Below are 17,968 nucleotides of genomic sequence, written 5' to 3'. Positions count from 1 at the left end.
CAAGCACTTTGGGAAGTAAATATTATTGCTTTGCAATTGTGGGTCAGCAAAAAGTTCTGGCAATTTGCACAGAATCTCAAAGGCTAAGCTCATGGGCAGATCAGAATTTAGAACCATAAGCAAGTAAAACTTCTGAACTTCCAGTCACCACCCACTGATTTTTACTTCTATCAACAGCAGCTGTGTTATTACACTTCAATTATGTGAATATAAAGGAGGAAGACTTAAAAAGAACCCAAACAAACCTCACACAAACCAGAGACTGTTATTTTAAAGACAGCTCTCTGTGTATCCAAGAGAATTTGTTCCTGGTGACACGTTTAAACATCAAGTCGAGTCTGGCAACGTTTCTGCTGCCTTCTCTCTCTGTGAAGGGATTCAATGCAAATTTAACCTGTCCCACCAGAAAGAGATTTCATAACTTCCTACACACACACTGCAGTCAGTAGAGAATTGAAAAATGTACTGCAACTTAACACCAATGATAAGATTATGAAACATTAAAAACAAAGAAAAATTGACACACTTTAATAAAGAGGTCACGCGACTCTATTTTCTCTTTTTCCTATTTCTCTGTGACCAACAACTAGGAATTACATTCTGAATTAATTGTTTTAATTATGCAAAACAACTTTTCCTTTACCAGCACCACAAACAAGGACAGAAACGTAGAAAGAAAAAAAAAATTCATGTGACTTGAAAAACTAGATCCACATTAACCAATACTTCAAATAGTGGCTTTTTCAGAAACAGAAAAGCAGAGAAATAAAAGCAATGCTAAAATAAAATTTACTTAAACTTACATTGTCAAACTAGGAATCAAAGGTGAGTTTTATGTCCAAATGAGTTGTATTTTACCAGGGAATTTATGACTTCTCATCTTTAATTTTAGAAGCAACAATGAAGTTAAGCAAAATGGTATCACTAAAATACACACCACCTTAGAAAGCTGTAAGTACACTAAGAAGGGTTGAATGAGGAAAGCCTGAATGAGTTAAAGGTGTGATCTACCCACCCTAACACTTCAAAGCTTACTATAAGGAATTAAAAGATATTAGTCACTCGCCTATCCAAATTTAGAAATTTAAGTCCAGCTGTATATTAAGTACTCTCAACATAAAAAACACAATAGATTGTCTGGGAGAACTGTAGACAAAAGTTATTTAAGGAGTTAAATAATAAGACCAATTTAGAAGCAGTTTATCATGCATTATATCATATTTGCATACTATTATATAAAGAAAGAAGCAAGCTTTTTCTAATAAAATCTGGAAACAAATAACATTTATTTCAAGAAAGGAGCAGACTTCCCTGCATCACACAAAGCAGGTTTTACAACGGAAAAGATTTTCATACTGCAAAGTAGCAAAGGCAACCAGTGCTGGAAAGAAGGGGATGTTGAGGTCTAAACCACAATGAGGAAAGTGGCTCTGAACTACTACTGAGTTTTATTACAAAAGGTTAACGAAAGCTCACTTTTGTGTAAGTACACTTAAACCTCAAAGAGTTCAGGTACTTCACACCAGGACTTCATGACAATGCACCTGATCGTTGTTTAAGTGTTTGACAAGTTGTAATTTACAGAGCAAGCAGGGAAAGATCACATTTCATTTCAGAATCTGTCATTTCCCACATCCCTTAGAGACAGAGGAAAACATGGAAGGGTAAATGACCTGCCTGATATTCGTGTAGCAACAAACTCCTGAAAAATACATCTTGAAAGGTTGTTGTCATTACCTCACACCTTGACTTCTATGTAGGAAAGTATGCTAGACATGCAATTAATAAATTCTATTTTTCCCTTAAAGAACCAAATAGAATTGCATAAAAAATACATCACACACCCTTCTCCAGTTACCTGAAACATTATCAGGAGAGTAAGATGACAAAAATGTGGTGGAATTACCAAACATGGACGAAAATAACCAAGTAGAAAAAACTTTCTTTTTCAGTGCTTAGCTATACATCCACTTAGAAAACACATTCCTGTTTTCAATGGTGAGAACTTTTCCTCATCCCCAACAAAATATTTTATATTTAGGCTTAATTTTATTTTCCTCTGTAGATTTCACTTTCTTCCCTTCTAGACCTTTAACAATTCCCACATGTCTCTCCGAGTTCTCCTACCAGCTCATCTCCTACACATGCCAATGTGCTTTCAGTCCCTCCAGAGACCAAGGCGAACACAGCCCCGTGCTGGGCGGCTCACCCAGCTCCCCGGGGCCCTGCCCCGCTGTGCCCAGCTCGCCTCCCCACGCCGGGAACCCCCCGGGCACCGCAGCTCCCTGTGCCTCTGCCCAGCTCACGGGCAGAGGTTTGTGTCCCGGGGAGGGAGCCCACGCCGGAGCAGCTCACGGAGCGCTGTGTCCCGGGAGACGGAGCCCACGCTGGAGCAGGGCAGGGGCTCCGGCTCCGCTCCCCCAGCAGCGGCATTAACAGCATGCGATGAAGTGACCGTAACCCTCGTTCCCGTCTCCCTGCGCAGCTGGAAGGGAGAGGGCAGAGCAGGGTGAAGGAAAGGTGTATTGGTATTGGGTTTTTGTTCCCCCCTTTGCATTATCCTGCTCTGCCTTGATTGGCAATAAACTCAATTAATATCTCCAAGTCGAGTCTGCTCTACCCATGACAGTAATGGAGCAATGGTGTCTCCCTGTCCTTATCTCAGCACCTGAACCTTTTGCTGTATTTTCTCTGCCCTGCCCATTTGCGGAGGGGAGCTGTAGAGGAGCTCCGCTGAGTGCCCGACATCCAGCCAGGGTCAACCCGCCGCAACCACTCTCAACCTTCTCTCCGCCGCATGTCCTCGCAGATACACCTAGAGCAGGGCACCAGCCCGCCACTCACCCAGCAACTCCCAGGTGCCATGCAGGTGCCTCCATCCTGGCCGGGCGGGCAGGGAGAGCCCCGCGCCCAGCGCCGAGCGCCCGGCCCGCAGCAGCCGCAGCAGCAGCCGCTCCCCACCGCCGCTCAGCCACAGGGACGCCGCCATCTTCCCCCGCCCCCCGACCGCGCCGGGGCTGCCCCGCTGCCTGCCTGAGCAGAAACAACCGGGCACGCCCCCGGCGCCGGGGGGCGGCTTCAGCGAGCCCCTGTGCCCCGCCCGCGGCACCTGCCGTGGCATTGGCCGCCTCGATCGCCTCAGGCGTGGGCAAATCTAATCGCGCGGACACCCGCGTCCAGCCTGGCGGTTCGTCCCTGGGGCGCACCCGCAACTCCTCTGGTCCCTGCCGGCTCCCGGCCCGGGGGGAGAGCAGCGGCCTCTCCATCCCGCCCGCCGCTCGGCTCGGTGCCCGCTGCTGGGCATGCCCAGCGCTCCGCAGGCGCCCGCGCGGCGCCCCAAAGAAGCCCCCGTGCAAGGACCCCGCGCTGGCCGCGCCATGGCGGCCGCCGGCGGGGACGCGGCGCAGGTAACGGGGCCGGGGGGCGGCGGGGCCGCGCCACCGCTCCGAGAGCCCCCGCCAGCGCGGGGCTGGGCTGCTCCTGAACCTCGCTAACTGGCCAGCAGCCTTGCAGCTGCTGATTAGGAGAGAGGCCCTGGGAGTACTGGTGGATGGCAAGTTGAGTATGAGCTGGCAGCGTGCCCTGGCGGCCGAGAGGAAATTCAGGCAGCAGGATCCAGGCAGAGGCAGTGTCCGGCACACCAGGAGCAGTGTTCATAAGCTAAAACACGAGTTCCACCTCAACGCGGCCATGAACTTCTTTACGCTGAGGCTGGCAGAGCACTGGAATAGGCTGCCCAAGGGAGTCGGGGAGTCTCCCTCCCTGGAAACATTCAAAGCCCAGCTGGAGGCTTTCCTGTGTCACCTGCTCTGGGTGGCCCTGCCTTGGCAGGGGGATTGCACTGAATTGTCTCCAAAGGTCTCTTCCAACCCTGGCTGTTCTGTGCACCTATATAAACGTGTTGTAAAATTTAGTCCAGTTTCCAGAATGTTGCCATCTGTCAGTCTGGCATCTACAGGACTCATGGTTCTTTTTGTGTTAACTGGAGTTGTTTAGGTTTGGTTTGTGATTTGGTTTTCTTCTGTTTGTTTTTTTTTTTTAATTGGTCTTTGATTGGGGTTTTATGTATCATCACAACCAGAACATGAGCTGGCAGTGCTGTGCTTCACCAAACTTTGAGCATATGGAAGCATTGCCTGGACAAAGCTCAGACACCTCTCCAGTTTGTGTGTGACACTGGTGGAGAGACCAGCCCAAGCTTCAAAACCAGCCACAGCTGACAGCAGGGAGATGAGAGGTATCAGCAGCCTAGATAATGTGGCCTGCCAGGAAAGTGGGAAATAATCCAGTTCATTATCAACAAAGCAAAGCAAAAAAAAGGCAGCAGACTGTGTTGTTGTAATACAGAAAACATTGTCACAGTGTAGGTGAGAGGAAGACCATCTCCTGCATGTCCATCATCTTTGGTAAGAGAGAGCACATCTCACTGTCACTGGAGGTAAAGATGAGGTTAGAGCAGGAGATTCCAAACGTTGTCAAACGTGCCCCATGCTGCCATCTCCAGGAATTCACCTTCCCACTCTCCACTGCCTCTGCCTTGTGCTCCTGTTCCATCCCCACCCTTAGTTGTGCAAGTCCAACACCACCTGGAAGCATTTCTTTCTAAACATCTGAGCAGAGGTATTGGCACCAAGTAACCACTGCCTGCCATTTTTGCTGTGTGCTGCTTTTGCTTTGGGTCGCTCTATTCTGTTGGTGTTGACAAAATACTCCCCACCCCAAGGTGGATTCTTGCTGCTAAACAGAATATTTTTCTTAGAAATGTTTTTGGTGGGCATTAATGACTGAAGTGAGCAGTAGAGCAGCTAACCATTTGTTATTTTAGAAAAACTTTTAATGCTTCTAGTTGCTGCAATAAAAAAAAAGAATCCTATATAAAAGCACACCATAAAAGCAGCTGTTTTACTGTGGTAATGTAGGTAGAAACCTTACCAGAGATACCTTTGGTTAATATATAGATATGGATATTAATGTAATAAACAATGGAATATGGAAAAAATACAAGATGGGGTTTTTTTCCTCCTAATGAAATTTTAAAATAATGCTATTTTCTTTCTGACTAAACTGCATGTAAAGTAACTTCATGTAGTAAAAATGTAGGAATGTAAAGTTCATAAAATAATTTGCATGTATTTTCTGTGGTATTTTTGAGTGCTGTTTAAAAATGTGTATTGACTAATAAAGTCTGTTCTACTGGAATTTGTAAATCAAGCAAAATTAACCTACAGAAAAACTGATTTAATAGGAAAACCACTAGTCAAGCTTTTAAAAATTGATAATGTTAGATGCATTGATTTTTCCTTTTTTTTTTGTGCAATAGTATCATGGCGAATGGGCCACTGCACTCAGATGAACTTTAGATGAGATCTTTTCTGTGAAGGATAGTCAGACTTGTACCTTATTTGGGGTTTTGTTTGTTTCAAGGTGTGATGTCCCGGGCAGAGCATAAAGGGCATTGTGTAAACATGCAGTTATTTTGTAATTGAAGTTCATTAGCATAAATTAGACCATTTTGCTGCAGTATGAAAGTACTAATCCTTTAAACTCAGTTTGAGAGCTTGAATTCTTAGGTGTGAGGTGTTTCTGATGGTTTCTCATTTATTTATTTATTTTCTTTTTAGGATGGGTTACATCCAAGGAATCTTATCCCAGAACTTTGTAGGCTGTTTTATGGTTTAGGCTGGGTAACAGGAACTGGTGGAGGAATCAGCTTGAAACATGGGTAAGTGATGATGAAAGAGAGATAATGTGATGGTGAGAGAGAGGTGGCTGTGTTTAGTACTTGGTGAGGGCTTTACAGTTCCATGAGAAGTGTTTGCAAGTTGAGAGTAGGCAAGAAGTTAGAGGATGAAATGAGCAGTGTGCCAAAATTAACCATATAGGAGGAAGGTGAATAGTCTGAATTAATCATTGCAGTCCCTTCAACAGGGAGAGACAGCTTCAGAGAGTGACCTTATCCTGTCCTTTTCCTACCTTTTTTTTAAAGTAGATGAATTGCCTTTAAAGAACAACGTGTTCCCCCTTTTTCACTTCACTGACTATGGAATTTAGTGTGGGTTACATCAGGCAGGCACATGGCTTTCAAATGCCTGTGGTTAAATAAGATCAGTCTCACCCTGGATGTATTTTACAGGCCAGGTGTTTCCTCTAAGAAGGAAAATTGCTGTTTCACTGAGGTAATTTCTAAGGAGACAAATACTTTACATATAATTAAAGCATGACAGGTAACAACAATTTTTGGTCTGTGTCTCCTACGAAGAAGCACCACTTTGTGTTTTTATTTGCCTGTCTCCCACCTTTTCATAATCTCCAATCCTTTTAGTGGGAACAGAGCTCCTCTCAGTGGCCACTGCAAAAAAAGATAAGTCCTCATTCTGCAAAGAGCCTTGCACAGTGCCTGCAGTTCTGTGCCCAGTCACCAGGCTGTGACACTATCTTGAGAGTATCTGACATCTCATTTTTCTGGTATACACTTGCATGAATGCACAAACAGCCATTGCTATTCAAAGATGTATTTTATATATATGAATAAAAGACCCTAAATGCTCATACTTGTGCTCTTTGGACTTTGTGCAGGTCATTTCACCTCCCTGCTTGATTTTGCAAGCAAAGCCACAACAGTAATAATAATGAGATGAATTAAAAGAGGGTAAATTCTGTGAGAAGACCTTTCTAGCACTAATTTGTCATCAGTACCTAAATGTAGCCTATTTTCTTTGTCATTCCAGTGCAACTCCTGTTGGTTTTGGCAAGACAAATGGCATTATCAGAGAATGCACTAATACAGTAATATAGTTTTCCTTAGTAGTTCTATAGCTTGTTTACTTGGCATTGTTAGAAAGGAAAATGTAAAGGAACAGTTGAAATGTGATTCAAATATAGCAACTGTTTTTACCAGGTAATCTTAATGAGCCTTACTCACTGTGCAGTTCATATCAACTATTAAGGAAAAAAATTGCCAATTTGGACTTGGCATAGCATGTTAAAAATTGATGTAGAATTCTTTGTGAGGTATCTTGTATTTGAAGACTTTATTTTATCATCTGATTTTCTGGTTAAGTTCTAAAAAATAAAAAAATCTGGTTCAAGAAAAATTGTGTGTCTGTCATAAGTAACTGAGTTTACCACTTGATTTCTTATCTTGCTCATACAAATGAATCAAGACTAAATTAATGCAACACCAGCAGTGTTAATTCATGAATGTCAAAAATTACAAATATGATAAAGCCACATTTTTCTGTGCTTCACAGACATTTTATCACTATGAATAGTACCATCATCTTAAGAGTTTTATTTTTGGAAGAATTAAAATCATAGAATTGTTTAGATTGGTAAAAATCCTTAATATCATCAAGTGTCCAACCATAAACCTACCACTGCCAAGTTCTCCACTAAACCTCATTCCTAAGCACCATGCCTAAAGGTCTTCTAAAAACTTCCAGAGATGGTGAGCCAACTGCTTTCCTGGGAAGCCTATTGCAATGCTTGGTAACCCTTTCAGAGAAGAAATTTTTCCTAATATCCAATTTAAACCTCTCCTGATGTAAATGGAGATAATTTCCTCTTGTCCTGTCACTGGTTACCTGGCAGAGGAGACCAACCTCGCCTGACTACAGCCTCCTTTCAGGCAGTTGTAGAGAACAGTGAGGTCACCCCTGAGCCTCCTTTTCTCCAGACTAAACACCCCCAGCTCCCTCAGCTGCTCCTCACAGGACTTGTGCTCCAGACCCTTCTCCAGCTCCATACTCTTGTCCAGAACTACAAAGATCCCGTGGTCCATAGGAAATGTGTCTGTAACTTGACTAATTATTCACTAGATGTCTCTGTGCTCCTGAATTTAGTTCGTGACTGCTGAAGTCAAATAGTGATTGCAGTTCAAAGAGAGAATATAGTTGGGGATTTTGTGCTAATAATGAAAAGAATGCAGTGCCATCTTGAAATCATTTTAGTTTCAATCAGTCTTTATGATTTTTTGTTCATGTAGTCCTTGCAAGAAGTGATGCACTTCTCCTTAAATTTCAGTCATTTAATTACACTGAATTAGTGCTATCTCTTTATCAACACAACTAAACATGGAACTGCACTAGAAACCTAACCTGCACACTTAAAAAAAAAGTATTTACAATGTTAAATGTTGCAGATAATGATTCCTGTTTTAAGATAGTTTATGGATTTTTATGTAATGGTTTTGTCCCCCGCCTTGTCACAGATCAGTATCGGTTTGCAATTTGTCATTTAATTTTTATTCTGAATTCTAGAATTTGAGTTTGAGTTATTGCAGGGAAAGGCTGTTTTTCTTTGTTGGAAAAATAAGAATGCACTTCTTATATGTGTTTCGGATATCTGTCAAGTTGAAAGCAGGGTTTTGTAACCCTGCAAGTTAAAGATGTTATTTACAATTTATTGTACAATTTGGTTCTATTTTGAAAACTATCTGCCTGTCAATGTATGGAAAGAACAAGAAAGTTTTTTAATTGTGAGGGTCTAGATTTGCTATTTCCTTTTCAGTGGCTCAAGAGCTCGAATGCCTGTCTGGTGGAACAGTCATTGCTCAGCTGTGTTTACTGATTTTTCTCATCTGCAACTTTTCCTAGGGATGAAATCTACATCGCTCCTTCAGGAGTCCAAAAGGAAAGAATACAGGTGTGTTAAACTGTGCTTTTACCTCAGAGCTCATCTTGAGATGGATGAAAGTCCCTTTGTTTAGAGTTTCATTTTTCCTTATGTGAGTTACAAACTTGTTATGCATTTGAAACAACTGCTGATTTCTCCCAGTACTCCACTATCATAGGAAGCCAGTATGTGTTTCAGTGGCCAGTGTAGATTAGTCTCGATGTTCTCCTTGCTTTAAATTAACACAAAGCAGCATGAGAGTGGAGCATTACTCCAGTCCAGCTTTATTCTTTGTCAGGCTTGGTTGGCTGGACTTGTCTGGCTACAGTTTCAAGTTACCCATGTAAATAGACATTAACACCTCATTGCTGTTTATTTTCGTTTGAGTGATTGCAAATATTTGTCTTGATATTCTCAGTAAATAACTAGGCTCTCCCCATGAAAAGGTGACCTGTCTCTGTTTTCCAAAAAAACCCAAAATGTAAGAGGAGGGGGGAACGGTAAACAATACCTATTTTATGACAGCAGGAACTCCCCCAGGATAGAGTAATACATGGAAAGGATTTGTCATCTCATAAATCGGAGGATAAATACAGTGAGGAGGGAAAGGAATTTCTTCTCTGATACAAACTTGGGTTCTTAGAGCAGTGTTTGCTGGGGATGTGGAGAAGTAAGGCAGGCAAAGGTATGTAAGATAACCACAATGCTGTGGTCTGTGCTCACAGTAACAGAGGATTAAGCACAGTCAGTGAGGAAATCTCCTGTAATTGTATTTTCTGCTAATTTCTAAAATAACATTAACATTATATTACTATCCTGAACAATTCTTTGTACTATTATGAATAGTTAATTGATGCAAAGGTAACACTCATGTAAAGCTACTAAAAGCAAACTTTAAAAATAAATAGTTCTATAAGTTAAATGTATTATTTTTTAAGTTTAACTTGTGTTGTTTGTTGGTTCTTTTAAGTAGGGAAGGAAAAGTACATCTACATTTCTTATTTTGAATCAGTTACTACTTTTCCTTTTGATCAGTTGTTATTACTGAGCTACACTATCTCCTTTCTGAGAAAATTGTAGTTTTACAAATATCTGCATGGCATCAGTCTGAGGAAAAAGTACCTAATACTAATTTCCATTACACAGTGTTGGTAAGTAGTGTTAGAAGCTGGAATAAATGTGGAGCATTACAGCACTTTTACAAAGTTCAAATCACATTCTCTATTAAATACATGGTTTGTATATATTTGTTTCCTTAGAGGGAAAACAAAACTATTTGAGGTTAAATATCAAACAAAACTATCACAGATCAAAATAATTTCTTCTTTCTTACAGCCAGAAGATATGTTTGTTTGTGACATGAATGAACAGGACATCAGTGGTCCTCCACTGCACAAGAAACTAAAGAAAAGCCAGTGCACACCTCTTTTTATGAATGCCTACACTATGAGAGGTATGTAGCAATGTTTGCAGTTCAGCAGTGACTGAAACACTGTATATGTACATCCACAAAATTGCTATTCAGTACCATATTCTTTATACGTAGAAGTTAGGGTGAAACAAACATGAAACTATAAAATAAATTGATATGCAAAGGTATATATATACAGTGGGATATAATCCACAGTAACATCCTGTCAGCATCATTTGCAATTTAATCTTGTCTTGTAGCTATGCCTGTGATCATGTTTTCAGCACAGATTTTAGTGCAGAATATTGGTAGGTTGCAGGGGAAGCCCAGGATTACAATAGTTTTACATCAGTGGTTTTGCCAATTAAGCTATTACAGTTTAAATCCTTTTGCATCTGTTGGCTGAGATTAACAGTTATAAAATAGGAATAGGTGAAAACAGGTAGATAGTAATAGAGAGCTTTTGATGTTGTGTAGAATTTACATCTGTTATGTGAGAAAGGATTTTGGGAGTCTTTTCTGGTCTTCCTGAACAAGCAGCTTACATTGTGTCCTCAAGGAATAACAACATTGCATCTTTATAAGTAGATTATAATTATTTTCTACCTATCTTTCCATCATGACACAGTAAGATGATGAATTTTTTTTCAGAGAATCAGCAGATAATTGAGGAAAACATAAAAAGAAAGTAAAAGGCTTTAAACTTTCATTTAACAAATAAGTTTGGGAATTCCTTATAACCTCAGAACTCTGATAAAATTAAGAGTGTCTCAGTCATTGTAGTATGTAAAGAAGTGTACAAGTAGTGTTTCTGCTTGAATTTGTACAAGCAGTGTCTCTCCTGGAATGTGTCACAAACTGAAAGTTGACACAAGCGTCCTAAGACAATCCATAATTATCCCTTATATGAGTAATTACCTTATACCTTCATTTAAGTTGCTGTATATTTTTTCCTCTCATACAGCAGATCAGCATTTGCTAAGATGCCTAATCAAAGGAAATGAATCAAGTATGTGAATAAAATTTTCATAATAGAGACATTTTTAAATTAATTCTAAATTTTCTTTTTCTGCTCCTAGGGGCAGGCGCAGTGATCCACACACATTCCAAGGCTGCTGTTATGGTTACCCTTCTTTACCCAGGGAGTGAGTTCTCTATTACCCATCAGGAGATGATAAAAGGAATCCAGAAGTGTACTTCAGGAGGCTATTACAGGTACTTCTCTAGATTTAGGAATAGAGGTGTGGTGTTTGATCATTTGTTTTCAGCAATATCAATACAAGTCATTTGAGTTATATACTTGAAAGTGTATAATACAAAGTATTAAGAATAAGAAGTAAAAAGACCTCTGGAATGAATGAGTCACCACTGGCTTTCTGTAAGATCTGAAGCCTGTGTAAGAGATCTGAGATAAGATCTTGTACTGCCAAGGCTGCTGTGGTCTGTTGAGCTACAGGAAGAAGCCAAATAAAGAGCTACATCCTGAGATGTTACCACATCTGTACAACATTCAGCTGAAACTGGAGCCAGCCAACACCAGGTTGGATTGATAGCATGTACAAACTCCATTTGGGTGGACTTCACATATCACTGCCTGTGCTAGTTTAGGGCATGTTAAGAGAGTAGAGGATTTCAGATTTACTTGACAGAGTTTGAAAGAAAATTCAGAATAAACAGCTCATTAAAGATAATGTTATTACTTTTCAAGGATGAGCTCTGAGGTAAGTGCTGAGTTATTCCAAATTATGTGTGATGGCTTGTTTTGAGGTCTCCACCCACAGAGTGTTGAATTGGGATCTGCAAACAACATTTATATAACATGTGACAAGGAGATGAGAAATTGAAATGCTAAATTCTTTCCACTTTTTGATGTTAATTTTTGTATCTAACTGTTGCCCTTTGGCAAGGGAGAAAGCCATATGTGATTTTATGCCCAGGCATATTTTATTCCATTTTGGTTGACTTGCCAACTTTACTTTCTTGTCACCATTAGCATGTGCATTTTTAATGTGGTAAAATGCAAACCCTTGTACTCAATTGTCTAACAACATTGTTTTTGTTAAATCCACAACAATTTTTTATATGCGTTTTGAGCTCTTAAGCACTCCTAAACGTTAGTCAGGAAACATTGGATTTATTGGGTTCCATGCCTCCAAGTTTTCTGTGTCATTCTATTAATTTACCAGAAAAATCCAAGAAATCAAAGCTCCAGGTTATATGGCTCATAAGCGCGTGTTCATTCACACTAGACTGATTCCACTGGCTTGCCTCACACAAGCCTCCCCAAAAAAAAATGGAAAAATGGGTCCTTGGATTCAAAATACAAAATGGCGCTTTTCAAAAAAGGGATTGCATGTTGTTTCTAGTTACATAAATCTTTTCTGGAAGCTGTCCAGGAAAATGCTACAGATAGAATAATCAGAAGTATATGTTTGCCTAAATATGACTCCAGTGATGCCACACTGGTTTTACCTTTGATTTCCATAGAAGAGAATTAGATCAGTAGTAAACAGGTTTGAAAGTCAGACTGTCACAAGGTATTTTACATCCATGTTTGACTAAACGTAGGCTGCTTATATTTCAATTTTTTAAATAAAGAGAGCCCAAGTATTTAGCTCATTCAGAGTCTTCTTGACATTTTTTAGGTATTAGCTCTTGATAGAAAGCTTATAGTCCTGGTTAGGAATCAGTTATGATATTTATAGCAGCTTCCAAGCTCAAGCAGAAAGCAGAACCTAGGAAGCCAATCCATTAACTCAATTGGCCTCATTAGTAACAAACACTCCAAGTGTAATTTTAGCATTCCAAATTTGTAAGAGTCAGAGCTTCAAATACCACCTCACTTTATTCATTCACTGTTTTTATAGCCTTCCTTGAGAAAGTGTCAGCATTGAGAACCGTAAGAGATGAGACTTTATCTTCTGAATATTTGATTTCAAATATAAGCTGTTGGTGTTGGTTTTTTTACCATTGCTTTCTTTCTGTGTTTCACAAAAGAAAGTACTACTAGCATCCACTCATGAAATATCTATGTGATCTCAATGATAACTCTGAACCTGAACTGGGGACTTATTAAAACTATTTAAACAAGTTTCTGCTAGTGTTAATTAAGGTTCAAACAATGCCAAAATATCCCAGTCCTCCTTCAGAAGAAACTCTTAGGCAAGTTCCACTGAGTAACGTGCATCATCTTGTCTTTGGAGCTGGGCTTCTCAGGCTCTCTTAAGATCACATGTAGCCCACCAATGACTCCATCACAGAGAATTTATTTTTCATGTGTTGACTTTACTTTCTATTTATATGCCTTAGCAGGACAATCTTCCAGGGGCTTTTTGGACTACCTAAATTATTTTTTTCTGCTCTCCAGCAAACAGCTTCATTTCCTTCTATATGATATGATTCTTTTAAATAATTTAATCTGAGGTAAAACTTGTAGATGATGCCAGTACAGGATGAAAAGTTTGAAAAAGTTGTAAAGGGACCCAACTACAAAGTGATATGGGAATAAACAGCTACACCTAATAGATTAAAGTGTTATTTTCTTTTTGTGCCTCAAGTGTAGCTCAGGCATTGCCAGCATAATATGTGTTTGGGAGTGAGAGATGTTCCTGAGAATTCCTGTGCTACAGCATGACTCACAAGAGAAGAGAATAAAATCTAGTGATGAGAATTAAACTTTTTACACAGTCAGAGGATAATTTCTTTCTTAGGGAAAAGTTTCATACATCCAAGCACAGGGTTTTTTTTAAATACATGAAGATGTTTTTTTTTCTAGATATGATGATACACTAGTGGTTCCTATTATTGAGAATACACCAGAAGAGAAGGATCTCAAGGAGAGAATGGCACGTGCAATGGAAAAGTACCCAGACTCTTGTGCTGTGCTGGTCAGACGTCACGGTGTTTATGTATGGGGAGAGACATGGGAAAAAGCCAAAACTATGTGAGTACAGTTCAGGAATATGCTGTCTCTTGCCTCAAGATCTTAATGAGCTTAATGCCATGTATATTTCTAGTCCATGGACAATGATTCAGAATATTAAGGCCTCACTGCATGCATAGGGAGCTTTTGGGAATGGATTCATCCATGATTCCATTGCTTGGTTTTCCTTCTATATCAGGGCTGGCTGATAGGATTGCCAACATTTTCCTTTCAGACAAGTCAACAAATCCCTTCTCATATGAAACACACAGGCAGTCTTTGCTTTTATATGACACCTGCCAATACTGTTTGTGTAGCCCTCCCTAGTCCTATTTTTGGAATTTACCTCATCTGCTGATGGAAATGCAGCAAATCAGTATTATGTAGGAAAATGGCACTTTCCATTCCACAGCATTGGAAATAAACAATAATAGAGCTGTCCAGTCAGACTATCACATTGGTGATAAAATCTTAAGGAAGGAAAATACTAATTTTCATAAAACATGATAAGGCTTGAGCTTTACTTACATTGCATTTTTTCCCTATTTATTTTAGGTGTGAATGTTATGACTACTTGTTTGATATCGCAGTGCAGATGAAGCAGCACGGGCTAGATCCTTCAAAACATCCAGCAGGAGAAAATGGGATCTTGTAAATGTCAACAACATTTATACTCAGGTGTGAATTTATCTGTAAAGATGATCTGTTTGGAGGGAGAGACTATAGATGACACCATCACTTCAGTCTGCTTTCCCACTCAGGAAACTTCAGTATTGCTCATCTTCCCCCAGTCTGCTCCATTATCACTGCAGTTGTTTCTATGCCTGAAATAGTGCTCCTTTTCCACACAATGCAGCAAAATTTATATGTATTAACAGTTAGGTAAGTCCAGTGGATCTTTAGTGCCAATGTACAGCATGGAGTGAGTGTGATTTCTTTTTAAAACAAAATAATATCAAGCATTTCCAGAAAAGCCAATGGACTAAAAAGGCCAGAGCCTAGTGAGCTGATGTAGACAGAGATGTCTGAACACCCACATTTGTTCTGCTTGCAGGATCAGGTTTGATTTCAGACCATCTCAGTGATATTACTTATGTGGTAGGTTGGTTGGGGGTTTTAGGGGGGTTTGGTTTTTTCCTTCAGTGTGGCTGGTTGAGTTTCACTGATTAGTGTTACCTGTTTACCTCATGTAGGAAATCACATTGACTTTCTGTTTTCTACTGTAGCAATGATCAGTTTTGAAAGTTTTCATAAGAAATTTTTGAAGTTAAAGCCCAAAGATAATATGATCAGGGCACTCTACCTGAAGGATACCTGAAACAATTCTCACATACGTACAGCTTGGTATGGCAAAATGCAGTGGTAGCATAACATTTCAGAGTTGGAAAATACAAATTTAAAGGTACCAGTACTGAGATTATAAAGGAATTTCTTGACCAAAGCAGTGGGGCAGGAGGTGTGCTGTCAGTGAGCCTCTGCCTTAGCTGGCATTCAGGGTGCTGCTGCTGCCTACAGTGATGAAGACAGGCTGGCTGCCACTCCTGCACAAACCTATCTCATGGCCCACAAGGGCCATTCTAAAATTACTCCTCAGCCCCTGCAATTGGATAAGTTGGGCTACTGTAATTAATATTCCTTTGCCTATTTATTGTGACAAGTTTTAGAATATTTTTGCTTTTACTTTATTTCTCCTGTACAGGTTTCTTACATGATGATGGGAGTTCCAGCTTTCACCCCACACTATTGAAGCCAGAAGGGGGTGCTGATCCTCAGCTGATTGACAAATGTCAGCAGCAACTTTTAACTGTTAAATGCACCCAGGAATTAAAGGAGAGTTAAAAAAAACCCAACTACTGAACAATCATTGCAATTTCCAAGTCCTGTCGAATGCCACAGTAGGAGGAATGAAAATTCAGATGCAAAAATACTTTGAAAAACTTTGGAGAACTAATGTCACATTTTGGTTTTGTGCCTTAAATCATATTTAACAACCTGCACTTGTTGATCCTGCCCTAATGCTACATCATTTAACTTGAAATAAGTCTGCAATTCTGAAAGTTACTGTAGCTTTTATTCTTCCAGAAAAAAGTGAGGACAACCCCTTAATTAGAAGTTAATAAAGTTTAAAGCATTGTTTGAACTGTTGATTCCTTCATACCATGTTTATGTTTTCGGGAGTTTTTTTTCTTTTTTTAAATTAAGCCTGTAGCATATGTATTTTTAAACTCTCCTAATTGTCATTATAATGAGAAGGAAATTTTATAGCATGTATTTTGCACTTGTTACTGAGGGACTGCTCTGGGTCTTACCTTTTTAAATTCCTTCACTTTGAATAACAGCTTTGTATGACCTCTGCTTAGCCCCCACCCCAAGGTAGATTTAATCAACCTGCTAATTAAAACACAATCTCACATAATTATGACAGAGTCTTCTTTCAAAATCTTCTGGAATAGCCCCCTGGTGGCATCAGTGTAAGCTCTGTTGACCAATTTTCTAATTGAGTATTGAGACCTCAGTCCCAAGGATGAGCTGAGCCAGGCTAAGTGCCAGCTGACCCTGGTTTCTGCTAGGGGCTGTGCATTCCCACCACTTTCCCTTCCATCATCTCTGGCACTTTTTTGGAGCTTCCATGAGGTGAATTAACTCTTCAGCCTAAAATAAAACTACTGTGGGAGTGGGGGAAAAATTGTTTCAATTATTTCCTACTAAGCCATTGATAAAAACACTGAATCAAGTCAAAGGTGGGCCCAAAGAGAACCTAGAGCCAGGGCAAGAGGACATGGCTGATGGCAGAGATGGCAGACACCACTTCCCCCTTTTCCTGGGGATGACAATTAAGGTCAGTGTTTTGTGTACCTTAGGCATGTTTGCCCTTCCCTCTTTTACCTCTGTACCTGCAGTGTACAACATTTAACCCTTAGTGGGACCTTGGTTATGGTGAAATAATGGTTATCACTGAGTAACTACAGGTTGTTTGCTATATGTTTATTGATTTTTTTTTTCATTATTAGACATTTGTCAGTGGCAAATAGTTTGCAGTGATTCCATATCTTCTGAATGTATGTGGATTGCAGTAAGAACTTGTATGAAAATGCTATTTTTTAGACCAGAGGGTGACTTTGGACAGGCTACTTCACTTAAGCATAAAATATCTCTGAAGTGTGTTCAAGACTTGAGAGGTGCAGCCGACCCTTAAGGGAAAGCAGAGTCTAATTCTCTTAACTTTTCTTCCCTGTGGATGTACTAATAAAAACACTTCATGTGACAATCCGATTAGTCTTGAAATCTAGTTGCCATCTATTCATTGTGGCCTTTAATTATTTATTTAAAGTGTCTGATTTTTGCAAAAAATAACTTTGTGTGGTATTCAGATGATGATTTCAGAATAGGTGATAATTGTATCATTCCATGATACTGATGTTTTATAAGCATGAAGAAAATTTTACATTTGATGTTTTTTTGTTTTGCATATGTAAAGACAAACCATAAAAGAACACTCACGAGGAAAGGTATTTTTTGCCAAATATATTCCTTTGGGGTTGTGCTAGTTACAATATTCACTTTCTCATGCAGCTACAATTTGCTCTGTAGCCTTTCTAAAATCTGTAAATGATCACATTTCTACAGTAGTAGTTAAGTTCTTTCATACAGGATTCCTAGATGCTCAGAGTCCCATTCAGTGATTTGGAAACGAGTTAAATGCACCCATCTCATGTCTTCTCATATGAATCCTCATCAAAGAAATTAATGCCATCACAACTCTGGTGGCTTCATAACCCTGTGAAATGATTACTGTTTCCTGAAGTGCTCACAAAGCTCTGGCAGTACAGCTCTGATTATGTAGAACAAAAATAGGAAAATGTCTCATACGATTCAAAGCTTCTTGACTCACATAATTTTTAAGTCTATCTCTTTTCCTGATGTGAATATTAGGCTTTTAAGCCAGCTAGGTGTTTTTCTGTTTGCAGCAAAGACTTGATCTCCACCAAAGCTGATTATCTAGGTTTAGTATCACAGATAGG

General features: G+C 39.8%; 2 protein-coding genes across 2 annotated transcripts in view; one reads left to right on the top strand and one right to left on the bottom strand.

Moving 5' to 3' along the window:
* The window catches only part of PDHX (pyruvate dehydrogenase complex component X), a 37,109-nt gene extending 34,108 nt beyond the window's left edge, over positions 1 to 3,001 (bottom strand). Inside the window, exon 1 of the mRNA XM_036384401.2 lies at positions 2,845 to 3,001. Within this exon, the coding sequence (XP_036240294.1) occupies positions 2,845 to 2,989 (145 nt within the window). The 5' untranslated portion in view covers positions 2,990 to 3,001. The remainder of the gene's footprint in view (positions 1 to 2,844) is intronic.
* A 263-nt stretch (positions 3,002 to 3,264) lies between these two features.
* On the top strand, positions 3,265 to 17,219 carry APIP (APAF1 interacting protein). The gene is made up of 8 exons (XM_036384202.2): positions 3,265 to 3,407; positions 5,622 to 5,722; positions 8,595 to 8,643; positions 9,949 to 10,066; positions 11,104 to 11,239; positions 13,800 to 13,967; positions 14,502 to 14,624; positions 15,646 to 17,219. Exons 1-7 carry the CDS (start codon positions 3,303 to 3,305, stop codon positions 14,599 to 14,601), a joined length of 777 nt encoding a protein of 258 aa, XP_036240095.1. The 5' UTR covers positions 3,265 to 3,302; the 3' UTR covers positions 14,602 to 14,624; positions 15,646 to 17,219.
* Positions 17,220 to 17,968: the final 749 nt, after the last annotated feature.

This window comes from Molothrus ater, chromosome 6 (assembly GCF_012460135.2).
Source record: "Molothrus ater isolate BHLD 08-10-18 breed brown headed cowbird chromosome 6, BPBGC_Mater_1.1, whole genome shotgun sequence".
Lineage (NCBI taxonomy): Eukaryota > Metazoa > Chordata > Aves > Passeriformes > Icteridae > Molothrus > Molothrus ater.
The sequence above is the reverse complement of the archived record's forward strand: the minus strand, read 5'-3'. Positions and strand labels throughout refer to the sequence as shown.

Excerpts from the sequence above, each read along its gene's own strand:
- APIP (XM_036384202.2), top strand. The coding sequence starts at position 3,303 with ATGCCCAGCGCTCCGCAGGCGCCCGCGCGGCGCCCCAAAGAAGCCCCC. Across the intron at positions 3,408-5,621 it reads CCGGCGGGGACGCGGCGCAG|GATGGGTTACATCCAAGGAA; the intron begins GTAACGGGGCCG and ends TTTTCTTTTTAG. Across the intron at positions 10,067-11,103 it reads GAATGCCTACACTATGAGAG|GGGCAGGCGCAGTGATCCAC; the intron begins GTATGTAGCAAT and ends TTCTGCTCCTAG.